At 46.0% G+C, this 20,099-nt stretch overlaps 2 protein-coding genes across 3 annotated transcripts in view; one reads left to right on the plus strand and one right to left on the minus strand.

The window, feature by feature from the left end:
• Positions 1 to 2,408, plus strand: part of LOC123955069 (translation initiation factor IF-2-like) — a 57,388-nt gene extending 54,980 nt beyond the window's left edge. Inside the window, exons 4-5 of the mRNA XM_046026603.1 lie at positions 135 to 960; positions 1,516 to 2,408. Coding sequence (XP_045882559.1) covers positions 135 to 139 — 5 coding nt within the window. The 3' untranslated portion in view covers positions 140 to 960; positions 1,516 to 2,408. The remainder of the gene's footprint in view (positions 1 to 134; positions 961 to 1,515) is intronic.
• Positions 2,409 to 2,540: 132 nt separating this feature from the next.
• Positions 2,541 to 12,239, minus strand: SLC25A28 (solute carrier family 25 member 28). 2 transcript variants are annotated; one of them, XM_046027015.1, is made up of 5 exons: positions 11,844 to 11,968; positions 9,285 to 9,389; positions 5,899 to 6,127; positions 4,722 to 4,778; positions 2,541 to 3,354 (listed from the first exon to the last, which is right to left on the minus strand). In XM_046027015.1, exons 3-5 carry the CDS (start codon positions 6,119 to 6,121, stop codon positions 2,837 to 2,839), a joined length of 798 nt encoding a protein of 265 aa, XP_045882971.1. In that variant the 5' UTR covers positions 6,122 to 6,127; positions 9,285 to 9,389; positions 11,844 to 11,968; the 3' UTR covers positions 2,541 to 2,836. The 2 variants fall into 2 exon arrangements, with proteins under 2 accessions (XP_045882971.1, XP_045882970.1); XM_046027014.1 differs by lacking the exon at positions 9,285 to 9,389 and having other exon boundaries at positions 11,844 to 12,239.
• Positions 12,240 to 20,099: the final 7,860 nt, after the last annotated feature.

Genomic DNA, 20,099 nt, shown 5'->3' on the forward strand with positions numbered 1-20,099 from the left:
TGGTTCTGTATAATCCACTACATGGCTGGATTCTGTCTTGTGTTATTACAAGACTGTTTCATTCATGTTAGTCTTGTCTCCACAATTAAGAAAAGTCTTCTCTGGCTAACCTGTGACTTCTTTTCTTGCTTTAGCATAGAAGCGGACTTTGGCACGACGTCTTGCATGGCATGGCATTGTGCAGGAACTCAGCTTGGTCCTGGATCCTCAAGGTGCCACATGACCTACCTGGCTTTCCAGAGAGGCCCTGAACCTGAGAATGCCCCAAAGGCCCACAGCTCTCAAGGGAGTGGAAGCGAAGCTTGGTTTCTAACCCAGGCATTCAGGAACCAATATCGTTCAGCCCTCTCACACTATGCTGTCTCTATCCGCTCTAGTGACTGGACGAAGAGACCTGCAGAAACTAAGGCCCTGTCCAAATTCCAAACCAACGGTCCTCCAACAGCTAGGACACAGTTGGAGATTGGAAGGTGACTTTTGCATTCTTTTCTCATTGTTTGCGAATGACATTAGAGCTGAGAGAATCTTTCAAAAAGTTACCCCGTATTCTATTCTTAGAAAATGGTCATATTGACAGAGTGCTTACTGTGGTCTGCATACCACGCCGATAGCAGCTCTATCCGGCCAGCTGAAGGGACGAGGTCTGGAGAGGCATGCCTTTGTTCTCACATTCCATGTGTGCTGGGAGGCAGTGACTTACATTTTTACCAGAAAACCCTGTGAAATGGCCTCTGCAACGATTTCATCGTGCCTGTTTCGCTCCGTAGGCGACTGAAACTCCAGTGGCCACCAGCCAGCCGGTAATGTCTCTCTTTTCCATCACTACAGCAGAAGGGCAGCATCGCTTACTTACATGAGGCTTAGAACAGGAGACCCTGCTGTTTCCTTGACGGTTTTTCTTCAAGTGTATTCAGACACGATTCTCCACAGATACTTGATGGGCTGTCAGGTGGAAGAAGGGTAAGATTTATTCTGTAACGGATTTCTATTGCTTCTACAACCCTAACATCACGCCAGTCTGGCACCTGCTGTCTCCCTTGCCCTAGTCCTAGTGCAGACCACCGTGCAACCTCCCATCAGGTCTGCTGGCCTGTCCAGTCTTGCTCCTCTAATCCTTTCTCAGAGAGCCTAAGTGATCTGTTTAAATTGTAAATCTGATCACATCATACCTCTGCTTAAAACCCTATAATGCCTCTGTATTGCCTTCAGGATAAACTCTCAACCCCTTAGCATTGCCTTTAAGACTCAGCCCTTGCTTTGCTCTCCAGGTGCATGCCTTGCCCAGGTTGTCAGCCCTACCAAGTCCTTTGCACACTGAACCCTCAACACTTGTTATCCTCTCTTACCTCTCTTTTCTAGGTCTTTGCTTAGAACATTTCCCCTCCTCTCTTCACCTAGTTAGCTAATTTGCCTTCCAGAGGTCACCTCAGATATCACTTCCTTCAGAAGCCACCCCTAGTCACCCAAGGCCAAGGCTGGGTGATCTTACACGTTTCTTGTCATTTTATGTTGTAGGTACCTGTTTACATTTGCCTTCCTCTCCAAACAATAAGCTCATTGAGGGCTGGGATGGTTTTATCACCATAACCCCAACATCAGTGTCTGACACAAGGACACTCAACAGTTACCAAGTGAATGAATCAATGAATGAATGACAGATGACATAACGAGGATGGCAGATGGGTGTTCTTAGAGATAGATTTCCGTTCTGTGTACTGAAGACCTTGCTATTAACTGGGGATATCCAAACAAAGAAACAGACCAACCCATGAAGCACAGTGAAAGCCCCACCCCCAAAAGTCTCCAGACGGAGCCCGAGTGGCTGTCAGGGGAGAGCTTCTTCGGGAGACAGGTTGCAGTACCCGCCCTCTGCTCATTTCCTGTCTGCAGGAAGGCATGATTAGGTCCACTTCTGGGAGCAAAAGATCTGGGCTGGGGTTTCAGTTCTGTACTTGCTGTGAGAACTTGAGCAATGGATGGCCTCTCTGAGCTTTTCTTACCTGTAAAATAGGGGTGATGCTCGGACTGCCTACTTCACAGATTTTGTGAGAACCAGATGAAGTCACATACAGTACTCTGTGAAAGCCTTCAGGCCAAATGGAAAGTATTATTATTTGCCACATAATCTTTTTTAGGTCTTGCAGCTTCACTGAGTAACTCTTGTTCTGCAACGACATCAGAAAACAAAGTGCCACACGGGGAGTTGGACTTTGGCAGACAGAGCTGAGACAGCAGGGAAAGCTACCTCTTCTGCGCCCAGCCACTGTCCCAGGGCAAAGTGGGAATCAAGAGTGCCTGTTTAGCCAGGATCTGTCAAAAGCCATTGTTCCTGCCCTCAGAGAGATTCCTTGAAGCCTATTACTAAAATAAAGGGAGTAGGGCTCCGAAGTCAGAAGTCACTGTGTAAATCAGCAGAAACCCAAACTATGGACAGACATACGTGATAAATCCTCCCTTTGGGCCCCTTGATTTACGCTTAAAGTCAAGAGCAGTTGACAGCATTTCACTTCCCCTTTGGCAAAACAAACCCAATGAAACCATTTAATTTAAAGGCTTTTTATTAGGAACCACGGGAATGAGCTGCTTATCCCTCTGTAACAGTCTAGAGCAGGTTGTCAGGCCCAGGAGGGAGAGAGGTTATCAGAGGTGCTGTGGTGTGCTTTGCTGCATTGCTTAGGGCCCGGAAGGAAAGGTGGCGGCAACAGAGGTCGACAGGAACTGGTGTTAGCCAAAACACCAACAGCCGGGGAGAACCCTCTCCCTTCCTTCCAACTCCACGCAAGGCTGGAGCAGGCCAGGAGACGGAGAACGTGGCTGCGTTTTCTGCTGCTTCGCTTCACTTGCTGGCCCTCCACTCCTGTTGCCGTTTGGTGATTAGGTATTTGAAGAACTCATACACAGACCACGCGATGGCTGTGGAGGGGATCTGGTAAATTACTCTGGCCTGCACCCCTCGGAAGTAGGCGGTCACCCCGCCTACTTGATACACCGTCCTGAAGGCACTCGCCATGCCTGTGATATGTCCTGTGATGTTTGAGTTCAAGGCCAGGGACTCCTGGGTGTTGAGCAGTGTTTTGCAAACGTCCAGCGGGGTGGTGGCAGCGGCAGCGACGGCTCCCGCACAGGCTCCGGAGAGGACATGGGAGCTGGGGCTGTACCGTCTTTGGGGGTTAAAGTGCTCCTGCAGAAATTCGTAGGTCATGAAGTGAATGGCTTGGAAGGGAACATTCATGGTTAGCTGCGTGGTGTAGCTACGATAGAAGGCGCCGGCCCCTTCATTTTGCCACACTGCCCGCACACAGTCTGTCACCCGGTGGTATGGTGAATTGTACATCTGCATCCTCTGCTTGACCACTGAGTGCGCCGCCAACAAGAAGGAAACGATGCCAGCCGTCAACAGGTGAGCGAGGGTATTCAGATTCAGAGTCCCAAGTCGGCGGGTCGGCCATTGGAGCAGAGGGAAGGAAAAAAATATGAGTGAGCTGTCAATAATACATTAATATGTTATTATCTAATATATTCAGGTTTCCCTTTTTTGAGAGGGGATAGGAGAAGACTGGTAAAGAGCCAAAATGTAACAGACCCACTTCTATTAGGTTTTCTTTAAAACCAGCCAGTGAGGGGTGCCTGGGCAGCTCAGTTGGTTGGGCGTGTGCCGTTAGTTCAGGTCAGGATCCCAGGGTTGGGATGGAGGCCTGCACTGGGCTTGCTGCTCAACAGGGAGTCTGCTTCTCCCTCTGCCTCTACCCCTTCCCCCGTTCACCCTCTCTCGCGCTCTCAAATTAAACAAAATATTAAAAAAAAAAAACAATAAACACACAGAATATATGTATGATTTAGAGATTCCAGAGGGTTTCCTTGAAAAAAGTACCTACTACTATTATCTTACCCTTTCATAAGACTCAAGACAAGAAATGACTCAGTGGCAGTGAACATAATGATGAACAGACAGCCCTAATCTGCATCCTCAGGTATGCAGAGCACCCGACTCTTATGACACGAGGATGGTTAATCCTCCTACAGGCGAAGGGCTACCAAAAAGAAAACAAAATTCTTAACCAAGGACTGTGGCTTTAGTTTCCGAACATCTGCTCCCTCGAGTGGATAACATGATGTGAGCTCTGGATCTTTAGCTGAGGTTTGGCCCTTGTCACACCATGGCCTTGCCCAGACAAGTGAAGAACTAGAAGTTAAAGAACATGGCAACCTCGCTACCCCTTCATATTTGAGTATCTCATCCTCCACCTGGAAAGCCGAGATCCAAGTAGCCATGCATGAACTGAGCTCTACAATGTACCCTTTCATTCCTATTTCATCTGTCTTCATTTCAACAAGGCTGGATTTTTAAATGTTAAAATCATCCATCTTCACCTCTTTGAAGAAAAGTGAAATAATCTGTTAAATTTTCAGATGAGATCAAATCCCCTACAGAGGAGACTTCCAGGAAGGCCCGGGAATAGGCTAAGTAGAGCCATATCTTTTTTGAGAAAAGCCCCAAAGACTGATGAAATCTCAAGGAGTTTGTTTCCTAAGGGGTGCCTCCTCAACACCCACAACATGGAGGGGAGCGCCCTCTACTGGTAAGACACAGTAGCACAGCAGGATTTCCCACCCAAACCAACCAGGTGCTCCCTGGCTTTCTTCTGCAAACCAGAAATAAAGGAAAAGCCCTGAGATGCAGATGGGGCTGCCCACAGAGGGAATGGAGGCAGAATCATTACCTTCTGCTGGATTCATGGCTGCATCATGCAGTAATGTCGCTACACACCCGGCCGCACCTGCAAAGGAGAGAACAACTGCCACATATAAGGCCAGGAGAGGTCAGGTGATTCACTGAGGCCTGGCGGGGGGTGGGGGGACAGCTAAGCCAGAGTAGGGACAGGGAACGTAGGAGCCAGTTCAAAAGATGGGACCTCACTACTCCTAAATCCCGGTTTTGAGAAATGAAGATACTGGTTCCCACCAGCTTAGTTAAGGTCACCAATCTCCATTCCATATGTATCATAGGAAGGCCCAGGAGAGCCTAGGAAAACAGCCCAGATTTTACAGCCAGTTCTGAAAATAAACACAGTTTATGCCCCAGATAGGAACCAGATCCACTGTGGCCAAGGGATGCCAGCGTCAGCTGCCTCCAGTGGAGGGAGAACATGAGGGGCGGCGGGGTGGTCAAATTTGCACCGCAGCTTCTTATCTCCCAGCCTGCCACCCCTGTGCAGCCCAGTCCATCTCCACAGATTCTAGTATCTGTACGACTAGCCCTTTCCTTCGTGTCCTGGACTGCCATATCCCTCACCACTCCTGTTCGCTCTCAATTTGGTGCTCAGTCCTCAAGCACCCAGCTGCTGTCCCTTCCGTTCCTTCCACATAACCTCCAACCCTCTGGTTTCTCTGTGCAGAAGTCCCTTGGCTCCAGCCCAATTCACATGTTGAGGCCTGGTCATGTCCTCAGCAACTCAAACTGCCTCTGGTCAGTTAGGATCCTGAAAAGGTGAGGCAAAGAGCTGGGGCTCCATTAATGTCTTCCTTGGGTGGCTGGGTCACCTCTGATCCTGCCCCGAAGAGCAGGACCTCACCCGACTATCAGGAAATACACAACAGGAGGGTAGTTCGGTGTGTCTCCACGTTACCGGGGCATTAGAAGTTGGTGCAGGGAGATGAGTTGAGCTGGTAGGTAAGGGAAGATACTGTTAACACTTTGTTGAGGAGGCCCCCAAGGAGGGGTGGGGTTGCAGGAGCCCCTTGTCCGAGAACATCAGGTTTGGAAGTCCCTCACCTATAATCTGGCCTACCCCAGCCCAGAGCTTCAGCTCCAAACCATGCTGAGACGGGAAAGCACGGACAGCAGCAAAGCCCAGAGAGTTGAGAAAGTGGGGGAACCAGCACAGGAAGGCTCAATACCGTTGGCAATATGGCTATTGCCCCCAGGGTGAATTACATCACTCAATGTCTTTTTTAACTTTTCGTAGCAGGCAAAATAGAGGGCATGGGCAGGCCCCGCGCCTGTCGCTGTAACATTCAGCCCCCGCATAGGCCTCCACAGCCCTTCCGTTCTTATAATCCTCCAGAGCGCCTCCAACACATTTCGGTAGCGGGCCGCTGGGTCCGGCTGTAGGCTCTGCATCCGGGTCTGAAATTACAGAAAGAAGCGCAGGGTCAGCGATGCCAACTCCTCATTCAGCTTCCCGACTTCCGACACTGAGGCTATGGGCACTTCTATGTGGAATCGTGCCAAGGGGCAGGAGTGCTGCCTGGCTTCCAGATCTGCGTCCAATCTTTCCAAGACTTGGACCTTTCTTTTGCTAGTCATCTATGAGGGGAACACCGCTGTTGTCTCTGAGGACATCACTGCTTGGGACGTGGCCTTGGACTCTGAAATGATTCAGAGCCTCAGCAACAAATACCAAGCCTGTGTTTCAGAAGTTGTCTTTGTGCCTTAATAATCTCGGGCCGAGTTCTTTCCAAATATATTTTGATGTCAACTATTTTCTGTCTACAACATAGTTTATGCATTATTTCTGAAGATTGATCCTGGACCTGCTTCCTCACCACATACTACATTAGTGAGAGGATAACTCATCCTTTGTTATATCCTTGATGATTATCTGAATTTCTCGGATTACTTGGCATTGGCATCTGGTTAAACTCTTGGCAAAGGCAGCATCTGTAATTGATACTGCTCTAATTTCCTGGGAAAGAGCATTTAACCTGAAACTGTGAAAGGTGGAAACCAACTTAGTCTCTAAAACTGAAGGGATTTCCAGATCTCTGATCTAAACTGAATGAATCCCGAAATTGGTATCAAATAATATCAGCCTTCGTGAAACATAATCCATGGAATTTCCAGAGGATTCAATGACTGAGACAAAAATACATGGTAGACACTTTGTATAATGCTGGACAAGGTTGGATTGAAATATAGGAAATGTATCTTTTCAAAACATTCCCCAAATCACAGACCCTCAGGGGAAGGGTGTGTCTCCTAATGAAAATCTCTTGTCTGTTGATCCATTTCAAGATTAAGGTAGCATGGAGATTAACAATATAAAATCAATGTCCAGGGCCTGGAACAGAGTGAGCACTCAAGATTTGTTTGTTGAATGACTGAATGAACGGATGAATGAAAGAACAAATGAATCTTAGCTGTCTGCATCAGTTCACAAAGTAAGAAGTGGGCTATTAGTAAGTCAGTAGGGGCAACTAATGCCCAAATGCAGTTTAAATTCCTACTTCATTCCAGTTACTGATTCAATTTGAACCTTCCTTTTGGCCATCTGGAATCCAAGAGTACTGCCTCTTCTCAAGAGCATAGGGGAAAACAACTAACCAGATTAACAGGTCCTAGTTAGCTGCAAGCAATCCACATTCCTCTAAAGTTATTTTCTCCTGCTTGCTACCGACAAAGAACTGGAAGCTTAAAAGGTTAATGCTGTAAGTTCAATCATAAATACAGTATCATTTATTACAACTTGACTCATTCTACTTCTCAACAACAAAAAAAATAAAACACCATAAATTTCCAATAAAGGATATGCTTACGACGAATCTTTCACATCACGCCGAGGTACAGAATCCATTAGAGGAGTTATTCGTGACTACAGGTCTTTGCTGGCTACAGCTGCTGATAAAGATAAACTGGGCCCAGTGGCTTAACAATTGTGTTTCCATAGGTTTGTTTGAAACTGATCTTGTACAGGGAGAATGTTCAGAAATTGCATTGCTCTGCTGAAGTCAGTGGCATTACCAGCCTTGAAAGTTCTGGCCTCAGAGACTTAGAACCTTTCACCCCCAAGAGAAACCTGGACTGAAAGTTACTTTGAACATTTTATACACACCTTTACATCTAACACAATTCTACTTACACCCTTATGGAAAGGACCCAGGCATAAGCTAGGCCAAATATAAAAATCAATATGGCTCCCCAAAGGAGTGAACCAGTAAATCTTTCTTTGGGAGAAAAATGAAATCTCTACAAGTTTACGAATAGCCTTTAATTATTTAGAAAAACACTGGCTTTGAAGAAAAGCCAAATGAACTAATAGGGAGAGAAGTGGTTTGGTAAAAGACAAGTCACATTTGAGTCAAAAAGCCTGAGTACTGAGCCCTTGCTTTGCTAGATGTGTGGTCTTGGATAGATCACTTAACCAGAGTTTCAATGTTGTCATCTAAAACATGACACTAAGAATGGCTCATGGGGCTGTTGTGGATTCCAAGAGGACATGTAAAAGCCACTGGTAATTTATGAAGCATTAGAAATATAAGGCTTTTTATTTTTTTTTATTCAAACACGATTCTTGGGCATATTTGTTCATACCACAGAATTTACAGATGATGGCAGGGTTGCCTCTTGTATACATTTCACAAATGTGCATGGGCAACTAACTGGTGCTTAGCCACTAGTAAATTAGGTTTAATTTTGTATTTTTTTGTTTTTACTTTAAAGTTTCTCTGTGACTATAGTGATTTTTACGTCCACCTATTAATCTGGAGGTCATGTTTAGGGATGAGCACTACTATGAAACTCTGTGCCTTGCTTGGCTCTGGAGATCTACTTCTGGGAAGGCTGTATGGAAGGCCTGAAAGTCAGACTGGGTTCAAATCATGACGGTGCCACTTAACTTGCTTCCTTTTCTTCATCTGTAAAATAATGAAAATGGTGTATACTTTGTGAAATCGCTTCAAGGATTAAATGAATAATTTTATGTAAGGCACATCAATTAGTGCTTGGCAAACAAGAACAATTGCCCTTTATTGAATAATAAGTATTATTGTTGGATACAAGAAACTCAAATAAGCCAATGTTTCTACTTCCTAACCTTTCATTGCTGCACGTGTACAGATAACCATTTGCATCTGGAGTTTGGAAAAGATTTCCCTAGCTCTTTCTCTCTTTAACTTATTATGTAAGTAGATTATTTGTGTCCCCATTACAGATCCAAAAAGTAGCACCTTGGTGGCGGGTGGGTACTTAGCCAGATGATTTTGAGATGATTCTGACTACTTTGGTTGCAGAGCCTATCCCTATTGATAAAGTCTGGTGTTTGCCTCTGAGGCTCAGAAAAGGGAAACTGGAATATATTTGGACTCCCAAACCTCCCTATTACGACTATGTAAATAGTTGGCTGAGTAACTGTGGCCTAGCGGGTTATGGTAGGTTCCTCCCAAGGATATTTGAAATCAACTTGACCCTGATAAGTGGCTGGGGTGCACAGGCTTGCATGCCAAGAGGCAATGCCAACTTTCATTTGCAAACACTGTGGCTGCTGTTTAGGCTCCAACACAGTTACCTGCCTCTAGTCTTATGGACGGTTGGGCTGCTCTTCTTCTCCACCACCATTTATGGTAAAAGAGGAACTGGGAAGCCCTGGGACAAGTGAACTGGGAAGTCCTTTCTGAAGGAAGAGATTTGAATTTTACTTTCATGTCTACACAACAATGTCTAACATCTTACTGACATTAAATCCTACCAGTCTCACCTAGTTGTCCCCTTAGTCATTTAAATCTCAGTATTAATGGCAAAAGCAAATGATTCTTCTAAAATGTGCTTTCGTATCTTTGAAGACTCTTGAGCATTTGTTTGCCTCTGGATCAAATAATTATTTAATACAGGGCTTTGAGGCATGACTGAATGTCATATGACTAATTTTTTAAAAACAAACACTTAAAAGTTTGTATAAATGAATAGTACTGTTCTTCAAAACAGTTACCTTGGAAGGCTAGAAGTAACTTATTCTAGCAATGCTGTGATTATGCAAAATATTTCTGGAACTCCTCTTTCAGAAGAGTTCCCTCAGTGGGTTTATCAGCCTCAATAATAAATCGGTCTCCTTGCTTTCTGGTCCTACCTTCTCTTTGTTTTCAATCAGTATTACCCATTTTGATCTTCTGCCTTATCTATCATTTTTTATTCCAAATGGTCTGTTCCTAAAAACAAAAACAAAACCCCAAACTCCATTTTGTCACACGCAAAGATTTGCCCTCTTTCATATTCACCCAAATATTCTGCAGGCATTCCTAACAGAGGAATCTATAAAATATTTACAGCAACATTACGCAAAGATATTGAATAAGGAGATAGCCTCCCAAGGTAATGGGACAACACTTAAGTTGATAAGTTATAGTAGTATTTCTCAGTCACATTATTACATTGTATTTTTCAAGTCATTAAATAATTTTCACTGCTTTCCTTGATCTAGTTTTCATTTGATACCCATCCTGAAACATAGCACCCTAAACACTGCTCTCTACTCACAGTCTAAGTATAGTGAAGTTACTTTACTTTGCAGTTAGGTCATTTTAATTTTTGGATATATAGCATAAACAACTCACAGTCATTCAACCTAGACTTTACTACATAAATGTCAGAATCTTTACTGGTACTTATCCACTTTATATTTTAATACTGTTAGAGCATTAACCATCCTTTTACTTCTCTCACATGGATTTTACTATTTATTTCCATTCCTCTCAACTGACAAGGGTATTTAAAATTCTAACATCCATTTTAACCAAGTGCAATCTACCAGTTTCAACAGGCATGGCCCTTGGTAGGAGTTACCTTGCAGCTTGCCAGAAAACTATCAACTCAGAGTCATTCACAAAGCTTAATGAGCACTTTCCCTATTTCCTCATCCACACTACCAATGAAAACATGTGAGAGTACCAGAACCAGGGAGAAGCAGGAAAGATAGACTTTGTATTTCCCAACTCAATACTCTCTCCTTTTGAATATGTAACATTTTCCTAACTTGAGGAAAAAAACACACTTCAGAGAGCTGTGAGGATACTGTTTGACTATAACCCCACCATGTAAAGGAGGCATCAGTCTGTCGATACATTTATTTCAACAGTCCCCTTGAATTTACTTTTCATTCAATCTAGTTCTCACTTTCAGAGATTGGTACCTTTGCTAATGCACAAGAATAAGAACTGTAAAGAAAAATCAGCTCCTCTCTTCACCTAGCTTTCTTCCGAAGCACCTGACTTCTTTAAGCACTTATCAGTCTGCTTGGTTGTGGCTGCAGTTAGTTTTTACTTTCACAGGAATCATGCCGTCATGTTGATCCCAATTCATTTTCAATATCATGCTTCCCTTCTAGGCAACTTTTCCCTTTTGTCAACTTCAGCTGCCTAAAGAAATACACTGTCAGGTCCATCTCTTGTTGGAGGGCTGCACATACAAAATCCTAATCCCGGTTTAGTTTTCATGTTCAGGAAATAGGTGGGGTATCGTGCCTGACGCGGAGAAACCGAAACCTCTTCCTGAACGTGGTCTTTCCCAAATTACTTCCAGTCTAGAACCATGAATTCTCACTGCACAAATGATTTCCAGTCACTCGTGGGTTAAGATTTAGTAGGTAAATGCTCTATATGGCTGAGAGATTTCAGATTTCGGTTCCTGCCCCCTCACTTTTAACGGCAGACACAGCAAGAAGCTTGTAAAAGCACCTGCCACAGAACATCTCAACCCTTTAAGATTCTATTCAGGATCTGATTCACCCCAGTTGGCTTCACCTTAATCAAGTTAGTAGCACTTACCTGTTCCATCCCATCCCACCCTATTCCTGTTTAGTCCCAGCTAGGATCCGGGGCCTTGGCTGACAGATTTTCTTTCCACAGTCCCGATTCAGATCTCACTGGCGGTTAGAAATGGGTCCTGGTTCCTGCTGGGTTCAATCCCCAGCCGGGACCTTGCTTGCATGGAGTATCGGTCGAATCGTGCGGCGATGGCAGGGGCCAGGAAGAAACCCATGTCGGCTCCGGCTCTCGGCCGGGATCCTGGCTCTGGACAGGACCCAGGGGTCGGGTCTGCCTCAGGTCGGATTCGGAGCCGGTCCAGGTCTCACCTTGACGCAGTCGATGGGATACATCACGCAGTGCTCCAGGATCCCTGCTACGGCGCCCGCCACCATGTGCGTGGTGACAGTGGCTCCAGCCGGCAGCGCCTCGTAGTCCGGGCCCGTGTCCGGATCCTGCCGTACCGGGGACCTGCAGGCCCCGGCCTCCCCGCCGCCGGCCCCCCGGCCCACGCCCCGCTGCAGCCACCCGTCCAGCAGCGCCGACTCCCCGGGGCTCCGCCCCGGCCCAGCCGCCGGCCCCCCCGCCACACCGCCAGCACCCCGCCCCTCCAACTCCATCCACCCGGGCCAGCTGCGGCGCCCACCCTCGCCGCCGCTGCCTCTGCCGCCACCGTCCCCCAGCCCCGTCGTGTCCGCCTCAGGCGCGGCCCAGAGAGCCCGGGGCCTCCGGCTCCCGCTCGGCCCACGAACACGCCCCCCAGCCAGCCATTGGTGCGGCCGCCAAGGTATCCCCGCCCCTTTGCTTACGTCAGAAAAAGATGTCTGTGGTATTAGAGAAGTTGCCTGTCATTCCTCCGCCCTGCGGCGTTGCTACGGTTTAGATCCCACCCCTTCCCCTTTGATCTTGGGAAGCTTCTTGTTTATTGGCCATTGATTGGCCAACATGCAAGAACAGCCCGCCCACCGACTTTTCTGGAGGGAGGAGGGAAACTTAAGGCTGAACTTTGATAGGCTCAACCACTCTTGATACTTTGACTGCAGCCATTGGCCCATCACCACGTCGGGATCCGATTGGCTACGGGAAGAGAGCGAAGAGCCCACGGGGGTAGAGGGACCGGATTTGGGCCCCAGACTGGCTGCTGGGGGGCTGCGGGCGCTGCGTGTCGGATCGTCTTGGGAGGGGGTGGGGTGGTGCCAGGCCTTCAAGGTCAAACCGCTGCAGTCAGCCGTTAGAACTGCGTTCGAGCGCGAGCCCCAAATCCCGGGACACGCGGCGCTGGCCCCAGAGCTCTGTTCCCGCGGGATCTCGGGTTGGCTTGAGGTGGAGCCAGCTTGGGCCGGGTATCCCCTGGCGCGGCCGGCGGGCCCGTCCGGGAAGCTGTTGCGACATGCGGGCGGAGGCCCCTTAGACTCGGGTTGGATCTGGCTGGCTGTCCCCCGCCCCATGCCGCGCGCGAGCCGACTCCTAAGGGCTTGGTGCTCCTCAAGCCCCGGCATGCCGCCCTGGCCTTGAACGGGAAGTCGCCCGGTGTATCCCGCGGGTGCTGAATGAATGAGTTCTGCGGGGCCCGCTCTCGCTGGGTCCTGCGCCAGGCCGAGAGCTGGAGGCAGGAAAGAGATGTCGAAATGGGGCGAGATGATTCAGAGATGACGGGTGGAGAGGCCGGTTGGAGGCAGCTGCCAAACAGCACAGAAAGTACGGCGACCGTGGAGAAGCTCGGACAGAACAGCTTTTCCAAGCACTTAGATGACCACCACTGCCTGAGGGTGATTGCCTTTTGTGATAAGACCGCCGTTCTTCCCAGGCGGGGGGCGGGAGTCTTGAGAGGGGCACTCACTGGTTAATGCCAGCGATTCCCAGCCGCGCGAGCACCACCTCCTGGGCGGTGACGTTGCGCGGGAGCTACACGGGAGCTGTGCGGTTAAGGAACGCAGATTTCTCTGCTCGTCCGTCGTCCTTGCTTCAGTATCCCTTCTCCGGAGTGTGTTTGCACAAGCCTCCCCCGTTTCCAGCTCTGTTCTTACTACCTATTTTACCGAGATGACGATGCAGTTGTGAACTTTTTCATCTCGTTATAGCTTTTAAGGAGGAGGCTTTCTTTTTTCTTTAAAGCTTAGTCCTTCTCTGAGCCTCTGGGGGGTTTTGTTTGGTTTTAACTGTTTTATTCATCTATTCTCTTCCTCCTCAGCAGTGGTTAATAACCTTTGGGCCTGGACCTTTGAGGAAGTAACGAAACTACAGATCCTCTTCCCTCCACTTCCCACCTGCCATGCACACACCTAGGGGGCCGTAAACTTTAGGTTAAAAACCCTTCTCTACATCTTCTCTCTTCTCTAGCTAGCTTCCCTTGAGAAATGAGTAAGTTTCCCCAAAAGATAAACCACTCAATCCTGCTAGAGTACTAATTCCCTCTACTGCCAAACTACTGCAGTAATGAGCTATACCTGCTGTATCCTTTCTCTCCTTAACCCCCACATTTAAAAATTTTTTAAATTTAATTTATTTGCTTGAGACAGAGCGTGAGCAAAGGAGAGAACACTCTCCATTGAGCAGGGAGCCCCTTGGGGGGCTCCATCCCAGGACCTGACATCACGACCTGGGCAGAAGGCAGAAATTTAACAGACTGAGCCACTCAGGTGCCCAACCCCAACATTTTCACTCATTTATCCAGTGACCACAGATGACCTTTCCAAATGTAATGGTTATTTTTCTTATTCCCTCCTGCCCCCACTGATTCACCCCTCACTGAAATATTTCCCTCCCTAGGAACCATTCTACTCTACATTTTAGACTTCTCAATCTCCTACGTTTCTCTAAACACCAAGGGAAAGCATTGCTAACCTTTTAATGCTTTTTGTCATCTTCAATACCTTAGAGAACTTTACCATTCCAAATCTGTTTTCCCCATTGGGCCTATATTTCTCTCCTCACATACTACTACTTCTACTACTACTACTATTACACTACTACACTACTACTGTTACTACTGCTACTGTATTTCCCTCCTCACATACTACTACTAGTACTACTACTACTACACTACTACTGCTGCTGCTGCTGCTGCTGCTTTTTAACTTAAACTTCAGTGGACATACAGTGCAATATTGGTTTCTGGAGTAGAATTCAGTGATTGATCACTTAAAACACCCAGTGCTCATTGCCCATCTAGCCCATACCCACCCACTTCCCTCCATCAACCCTCAGTTTCTCTATTAAGAGTGTCTTATGGGGCGCCTGGGTGGCTCAGTGGGTTAAAGCCTCTGCCTTCAGCTCAGGTCATGATCCCAGGATCCTGGGTTCGAGCCCCACATCGGGCTCTCTGCTTGGCAGGGAGCCTGCTTCCTCCTCTATCTCTCTCTGTCTGCCTCTCTGCCTGCTTGTGATCTCTGTCTGTCAAATAAATAAAATAAAATCTAAAAAAAAAAAAAAGAGTGTCTTATGGCTTGTTTCCCTCCTTTTTTTCTTTTCACCTTTCCCATATGTTCATCTTTTCTCTTTCTTAAAATTCCACACATGCGTGAGATCATACGGCATTTGTCTTTCTCTGACATATTTCACTTAGCATAATACACTCTGGCTCCATCCATGTCATTGCAAATGGCAAGATTTCATTCTTTTCCATGACGAGTAATACTCCATTGTATATACAAACCATGTCTTTTTTATCCATTCATCAGTCAATGGACATCTGAGCTGTCTTCATAGTTTGGCTATTGTTAACATGCTGCTATAAACATCCAGGGGCACGTGTCCCAGCAAATCTGTATTTTTGTGTCCTTCAGGTAAATACTTAGTCGTGCAATTACTGAATTGTAAGGTAGTTCTATTTTTAACTTTTTTTTTTTAAAGATTTTATTTATTTATTTGACAGATAGAAATCACAAGTAAGGAGAGAGGCAGGCAGAGACAGAGAGAGGAGGAAGCAGGCTCCCCGCCAAGCAGAGAGCCTGATGTGGGGCTCGATCCCAGGATCCTGGGATCATGACCTGAGCGAAAGGCAGAGGCTTTAACCCACTGAGCCACCCAGGTGCCCCTATTTTTAACTTTTTGAGGAACCTCCATACTGTTCTCCAGAGTGGCTGCACCAGTTTGCATTCCTACCAGGAGTGCAACAGGGTTCCCCTTTCTCTGCATCCTCAACAACACCTGTTGTTACTTGTTAATTTTAGCCATCCTGACAGGTGTGAGATGGTATCTCATTTTGGTTTTGATTCGATTTTGCTGATAATGAGTGATGTTGAGCATCTCTTGTTAGCCATCTGGATGTCTTTTTTGGAAATCTGTCTATTCATGTCTTCTGCCCATTTCATAACTGGGTTTTTTGGTTTTGGGGGTTCATTACATACTTCTTTTTTTTTTTTTAGATTTTTTTTTTCAGTTTATTTGACAGAGAGATCATAAGCAGGCAGAGAGAGGGGGAGTCAGGCTCCCTGCTAAGCAGAGAGCCTGATACGGGGCTCGATCCCAGGACCCCGAGATCATGACCTGAGCCGAAGGCAGTGGCTTAACCCACTGAGCCACCCAGGCGCCCCTCATTACATACTTCTTAACTGAAGTTTCCATGTGAACATTCAGTAAATATTTATTGAGGACCAGCTCTGTGCCTGGCACTGTACTTGAAGTGGGTGACACAGGACACAGTCCATGGAGTTCTTCTGGAAATTACTTTTTAATGAGGGGAGGGGGATAGACAAAAATACCAGCTAGTTCTAGGTACTATTCTGATAACTGAAATAGGGAGATGTGATAAAGTGTGACTAGGTGGCTACATTTATTGGGCCAGGGAAAGCCTTTCTGAGAAAATGACAATAAATGACAAGCAGGAGCCATGATGAACCCAGAGAAGAACATTCCAGAAGAAACAGTAGATACAACAACACTAAGGTGAGAACAAGGTTGGTGTATGAAGGAACAGAAAGCCAGTGTGGCTGGAACATGGCAAGAGAAAAGGGAAGTGACATGGAATGAGACTGGGTGAACATCTACCTTAATTTCTGGCGTGACTCAGCATGTTCATTCCAAACTTCACCTTTGAACTTCCCACCCCAACCAATTCCTCCAAAATTTTTCTTTTCTACCCAACCAGACTCTAAAGCTGGGAGTCTTCTGGAGCTACCCTTCAGAAATATTCTGAAATGTTTCTTTTGTTTGTGCTTTCCTTTTCCTTCCTATTGATATACTTTCCGAGTATCTGATCCCTTCACATGTATATTGTAGTAACCTTTGAATGTCCTCATTACCTCCGGATCCCCTGGCTTCATCAGTATTTTGATTCCCACTCTTCCAGGTACATGGTAGGATTGTTCTTCCCACCTCCTTAGAGACAGGCATGGCTCTGGATTTGCTTTTTTTTTTTTTTTTTTTTAAGATTTTATTTATTTATTTGACAGACAGAGATCACAAGTAGGCAGCGAGAGAGAGGAGGAAGCGGGCTCCTTGCCGAGCAGAGAGCTTGGTTCTGGGACTCAATCCCAGAACCCCAAGACCATGACCTGAGCCGAAGGCAGAGGCTTAACCCACTGAGCCACCCAGGCATCCCTTAAAATTGTGTTTTGTTTTGGTTTGTTTTTTTGTCAGAGAGAGTGAGAGAGTGAGCACAGGCAGGCAGAGGCAGGGGAAGAAGCAGGCTCCCTGCCAAGCAAGGAGCCTGATGTGGGACTCGATCCCAGGACAGTGGGATCATGACCTGAGCCGATGGATTTGCTTTAACTGATGACATGTGAGAGAAGCGTGAGAGCCACGCACCAACTGGTGATGTTTAGAAGGTCCCGTCAGCCTGGGGCCTGGTGAAGATGATGGAGCTGAGTCGCCTCCTCGCCATCCCCTTCCTCCCAGATGGATGTTCACCATGAGTAAGAAATAATCTTTGTTTTTTAAAACAGATTTTAGGATTATTCCGTACCATAGCAAAATATAGCCCGCTCCCACTCAGACTTTAATGTGATATTAAAGTCACCTGAAGAATTTGTTAAAATGTAGATTGTTATTCTGCAGTGGGGCCCGAGATTCTGCATTTCTTGTAAGTCCCCAGGTGGTGCTGATGCTGTTAGACCCTGGACCACATTTTGAATAAAGCGAGAACCCATCCTGACCACATGATATACCACTCTCAACCCAACTACACACACTACCTACATCTCACCAGCACTTACACTTCCCTAAACCAATTAGCAAGCAAAGAAGTTTCTTGGAGATATTTTTATAAGCCCTCAGTAGCTCCCATACGTGCAGCTCCTCAGTCGGCCTTGGCAGAATCTTATTTTCTTATATTTCTAGGGTAATTGTTTCCATATTTTCCCTTCTGTACTGTCTTTCTTCTTTTCTACCTTGACCTATGAGACTATTCACTGTCTCACTACTGAGTCTCATTTATTTTCCCTAGTAATAGAAACCCCGAGTTTTAGCTTGGAGCTGTAAGTCCAGCTGAAGTCCATTTCCCCCCAGCTTCCCCTACAGCTAGTGTTAGCTCTGTGACTCATTCTAGCTAATGAGATGTGGGTGTAAGTGGTGTGAAATATCTGGGTTCTACCTTTAAAAGGAAAGGTTATGGGGACACCTGGGTGGCTCAGTCAGTTAAGCGTCTGACTTCAGCTCAGGTCATGATCTTGGTCAGGGTCCTGGGATCGAGCCGCACATCGGGCTTCTCACTTAGTAGGAATCTGCTTGTCCCTCTACCCCTCCCCGCAGCTCATACTCTCTCGCCGCTGCCTTCGGCTCAGGTCATGATCTCAGGGTCCTGGGATCGAGTCCCGCATCGGGCTCTCTGCTCGGCAGGGAGCCTGCTTCCCTCTCACTCTCTCTGCCTGCCTCTCTGCCTACTTGTGATCTCTCTCTGTCAAATAAATAAATAAAAATCTTTAAAAAAAATAAATTATTTAAAATAAATAAATAAATGGAAAGATGGTGTCCTCTGAGTATTTTTTCCCATGCTCTCCCTTCTTGTCATTTAGAAGACAGACCCAGAAGATGTCAGTCATTTTTGGGCCATGAGACAAGGGCCATTCTTGAGGTGGCAGAGCAGAAGGTAGAAGAATCCTGCTGCCTTTTGGGCAGTAACAGTACCTTTGGACTCCTCATGTTCTGGTACATGAGAGAACTTGTTTAAACAGTTGCTGTTGGTCTGAATCTTTGTTACAGCATCAGCTTTATATCCTAACAGACACATCTTCATCCCTAAAGTGCATTTCACCCTTTGTTCTTATCAAAATTCTCATTCTTGAAGGTCCAAAACAAGTCCCCCTACTCCTTCCAACTTACCTGACCATCACCCTCTTCCCCCGAACTGCCATCCCATGTGACCATTTGAGGTACGCGCATCATACAGAAGGAGATTGATTCCAGCAGCCACACAGGAAAATAAGACTGACTTCTTTACAGTCACTTAAAGCAAAATTGATTCCTACGTTATGAAGAGTAGACCCTAAAAACTGTAGGAATTCAGAGATGGGGCAGTCAGTGAAGATAGAAGGGAGAAGACATGATGTGTTTGAGCAGTTCATGGTGGGAGAGTGTGCACAGGAAGGTGCTCCAAGGGGGGTGTGGGGACAGGTTCAAGAGAATCAATTTGTTATTCCTTGTCTTCGGCATCTTTGCTAAAATTAATCTGAGAAAGCATTTGAGGCATCTCTCCTTTCCTTCCTCCTGTTTCTTAGTCTGTCTTCCCACCTTATGAAAGAAGTGTGCCTTTGCCTATCCAGCTTGTTACAGTTCATTGCCCTGGGACATAAATTTCCAGGTAGCTGAGCGGTCCTGGTGCTAGCAAGGCTCCCTTCAACCAAGACACAACTAACTGTAGATTTCAGGTCTTTCTCCAACTTACATGTATTTTGAGTAGGGCAAAAAATAGCTTTAGAAATGGACATTTTCGTCCTTGTGGGATATCTGGTGTACATATATATTGTACAGTGGAGTAATGGGTTTTTAATTTAACCACATCACCTATTCCAACCCCTATTATCAAAGAATACATCGTTTCTGAGGGAGATTCCCCTTAGAATAAAGTAAAAAAGAGCATAATTACATGTTAAAGGTTGTAGCACCTTATTTCATTCAGCTGACACATTCCTGGTAAGGTCCGTGTCTTATCTATTTCTCTTGGGACAAGGATATTCAAGACTTATAAAAATGTATGCTGGGAAGTATTAACATGCTACAAAGTGCAAGGCTCTCTCTCTAGTCAGAAACAAGAAAGCTGAGTGATGCTCTTCATTTGCTTGCGTCTCAACTTTGGTCTCAATTTTATATTTTGCATAATTTCTAGAAATATAGGGAAAGTACTGTTTAATTTTCACAGATCAGCATCATGCCTTCAAGTAGAAGGAAATATGTCAAAAGTAAATTCATATTTTGTTTTATCTTGAACGTTTTATTCAGGCTTGTACTAAAAACATATTCATTTTCTTTTGTCAATAGACTATTGGCTAAACCATTTCATACCCACTGGGATGGCTATAATCAAAAACAAAAAATATGTGTGGATAAGGATATGGAGAAATTGGAATATTCACACGTTGCTGCTGGCACTGTAAAATGGTTCAGTCACTGTGGGAAATAGTTTAGCGGTTCCTCAAAAGTTAAACGTA

Source organism: Meles meles, chromosome 13, assembly GCF_922984935.1.
Source record: "Meles meles chromosome 13, mMelMel3.1 paternal haplotype, whole genome shotgun sequence".
NCBI classification, from domain to species: Eukaryota; Metazoa; Chordata; class Mammalia; order Carnivora; family Mustelidae; genus Meles; species Meles meles.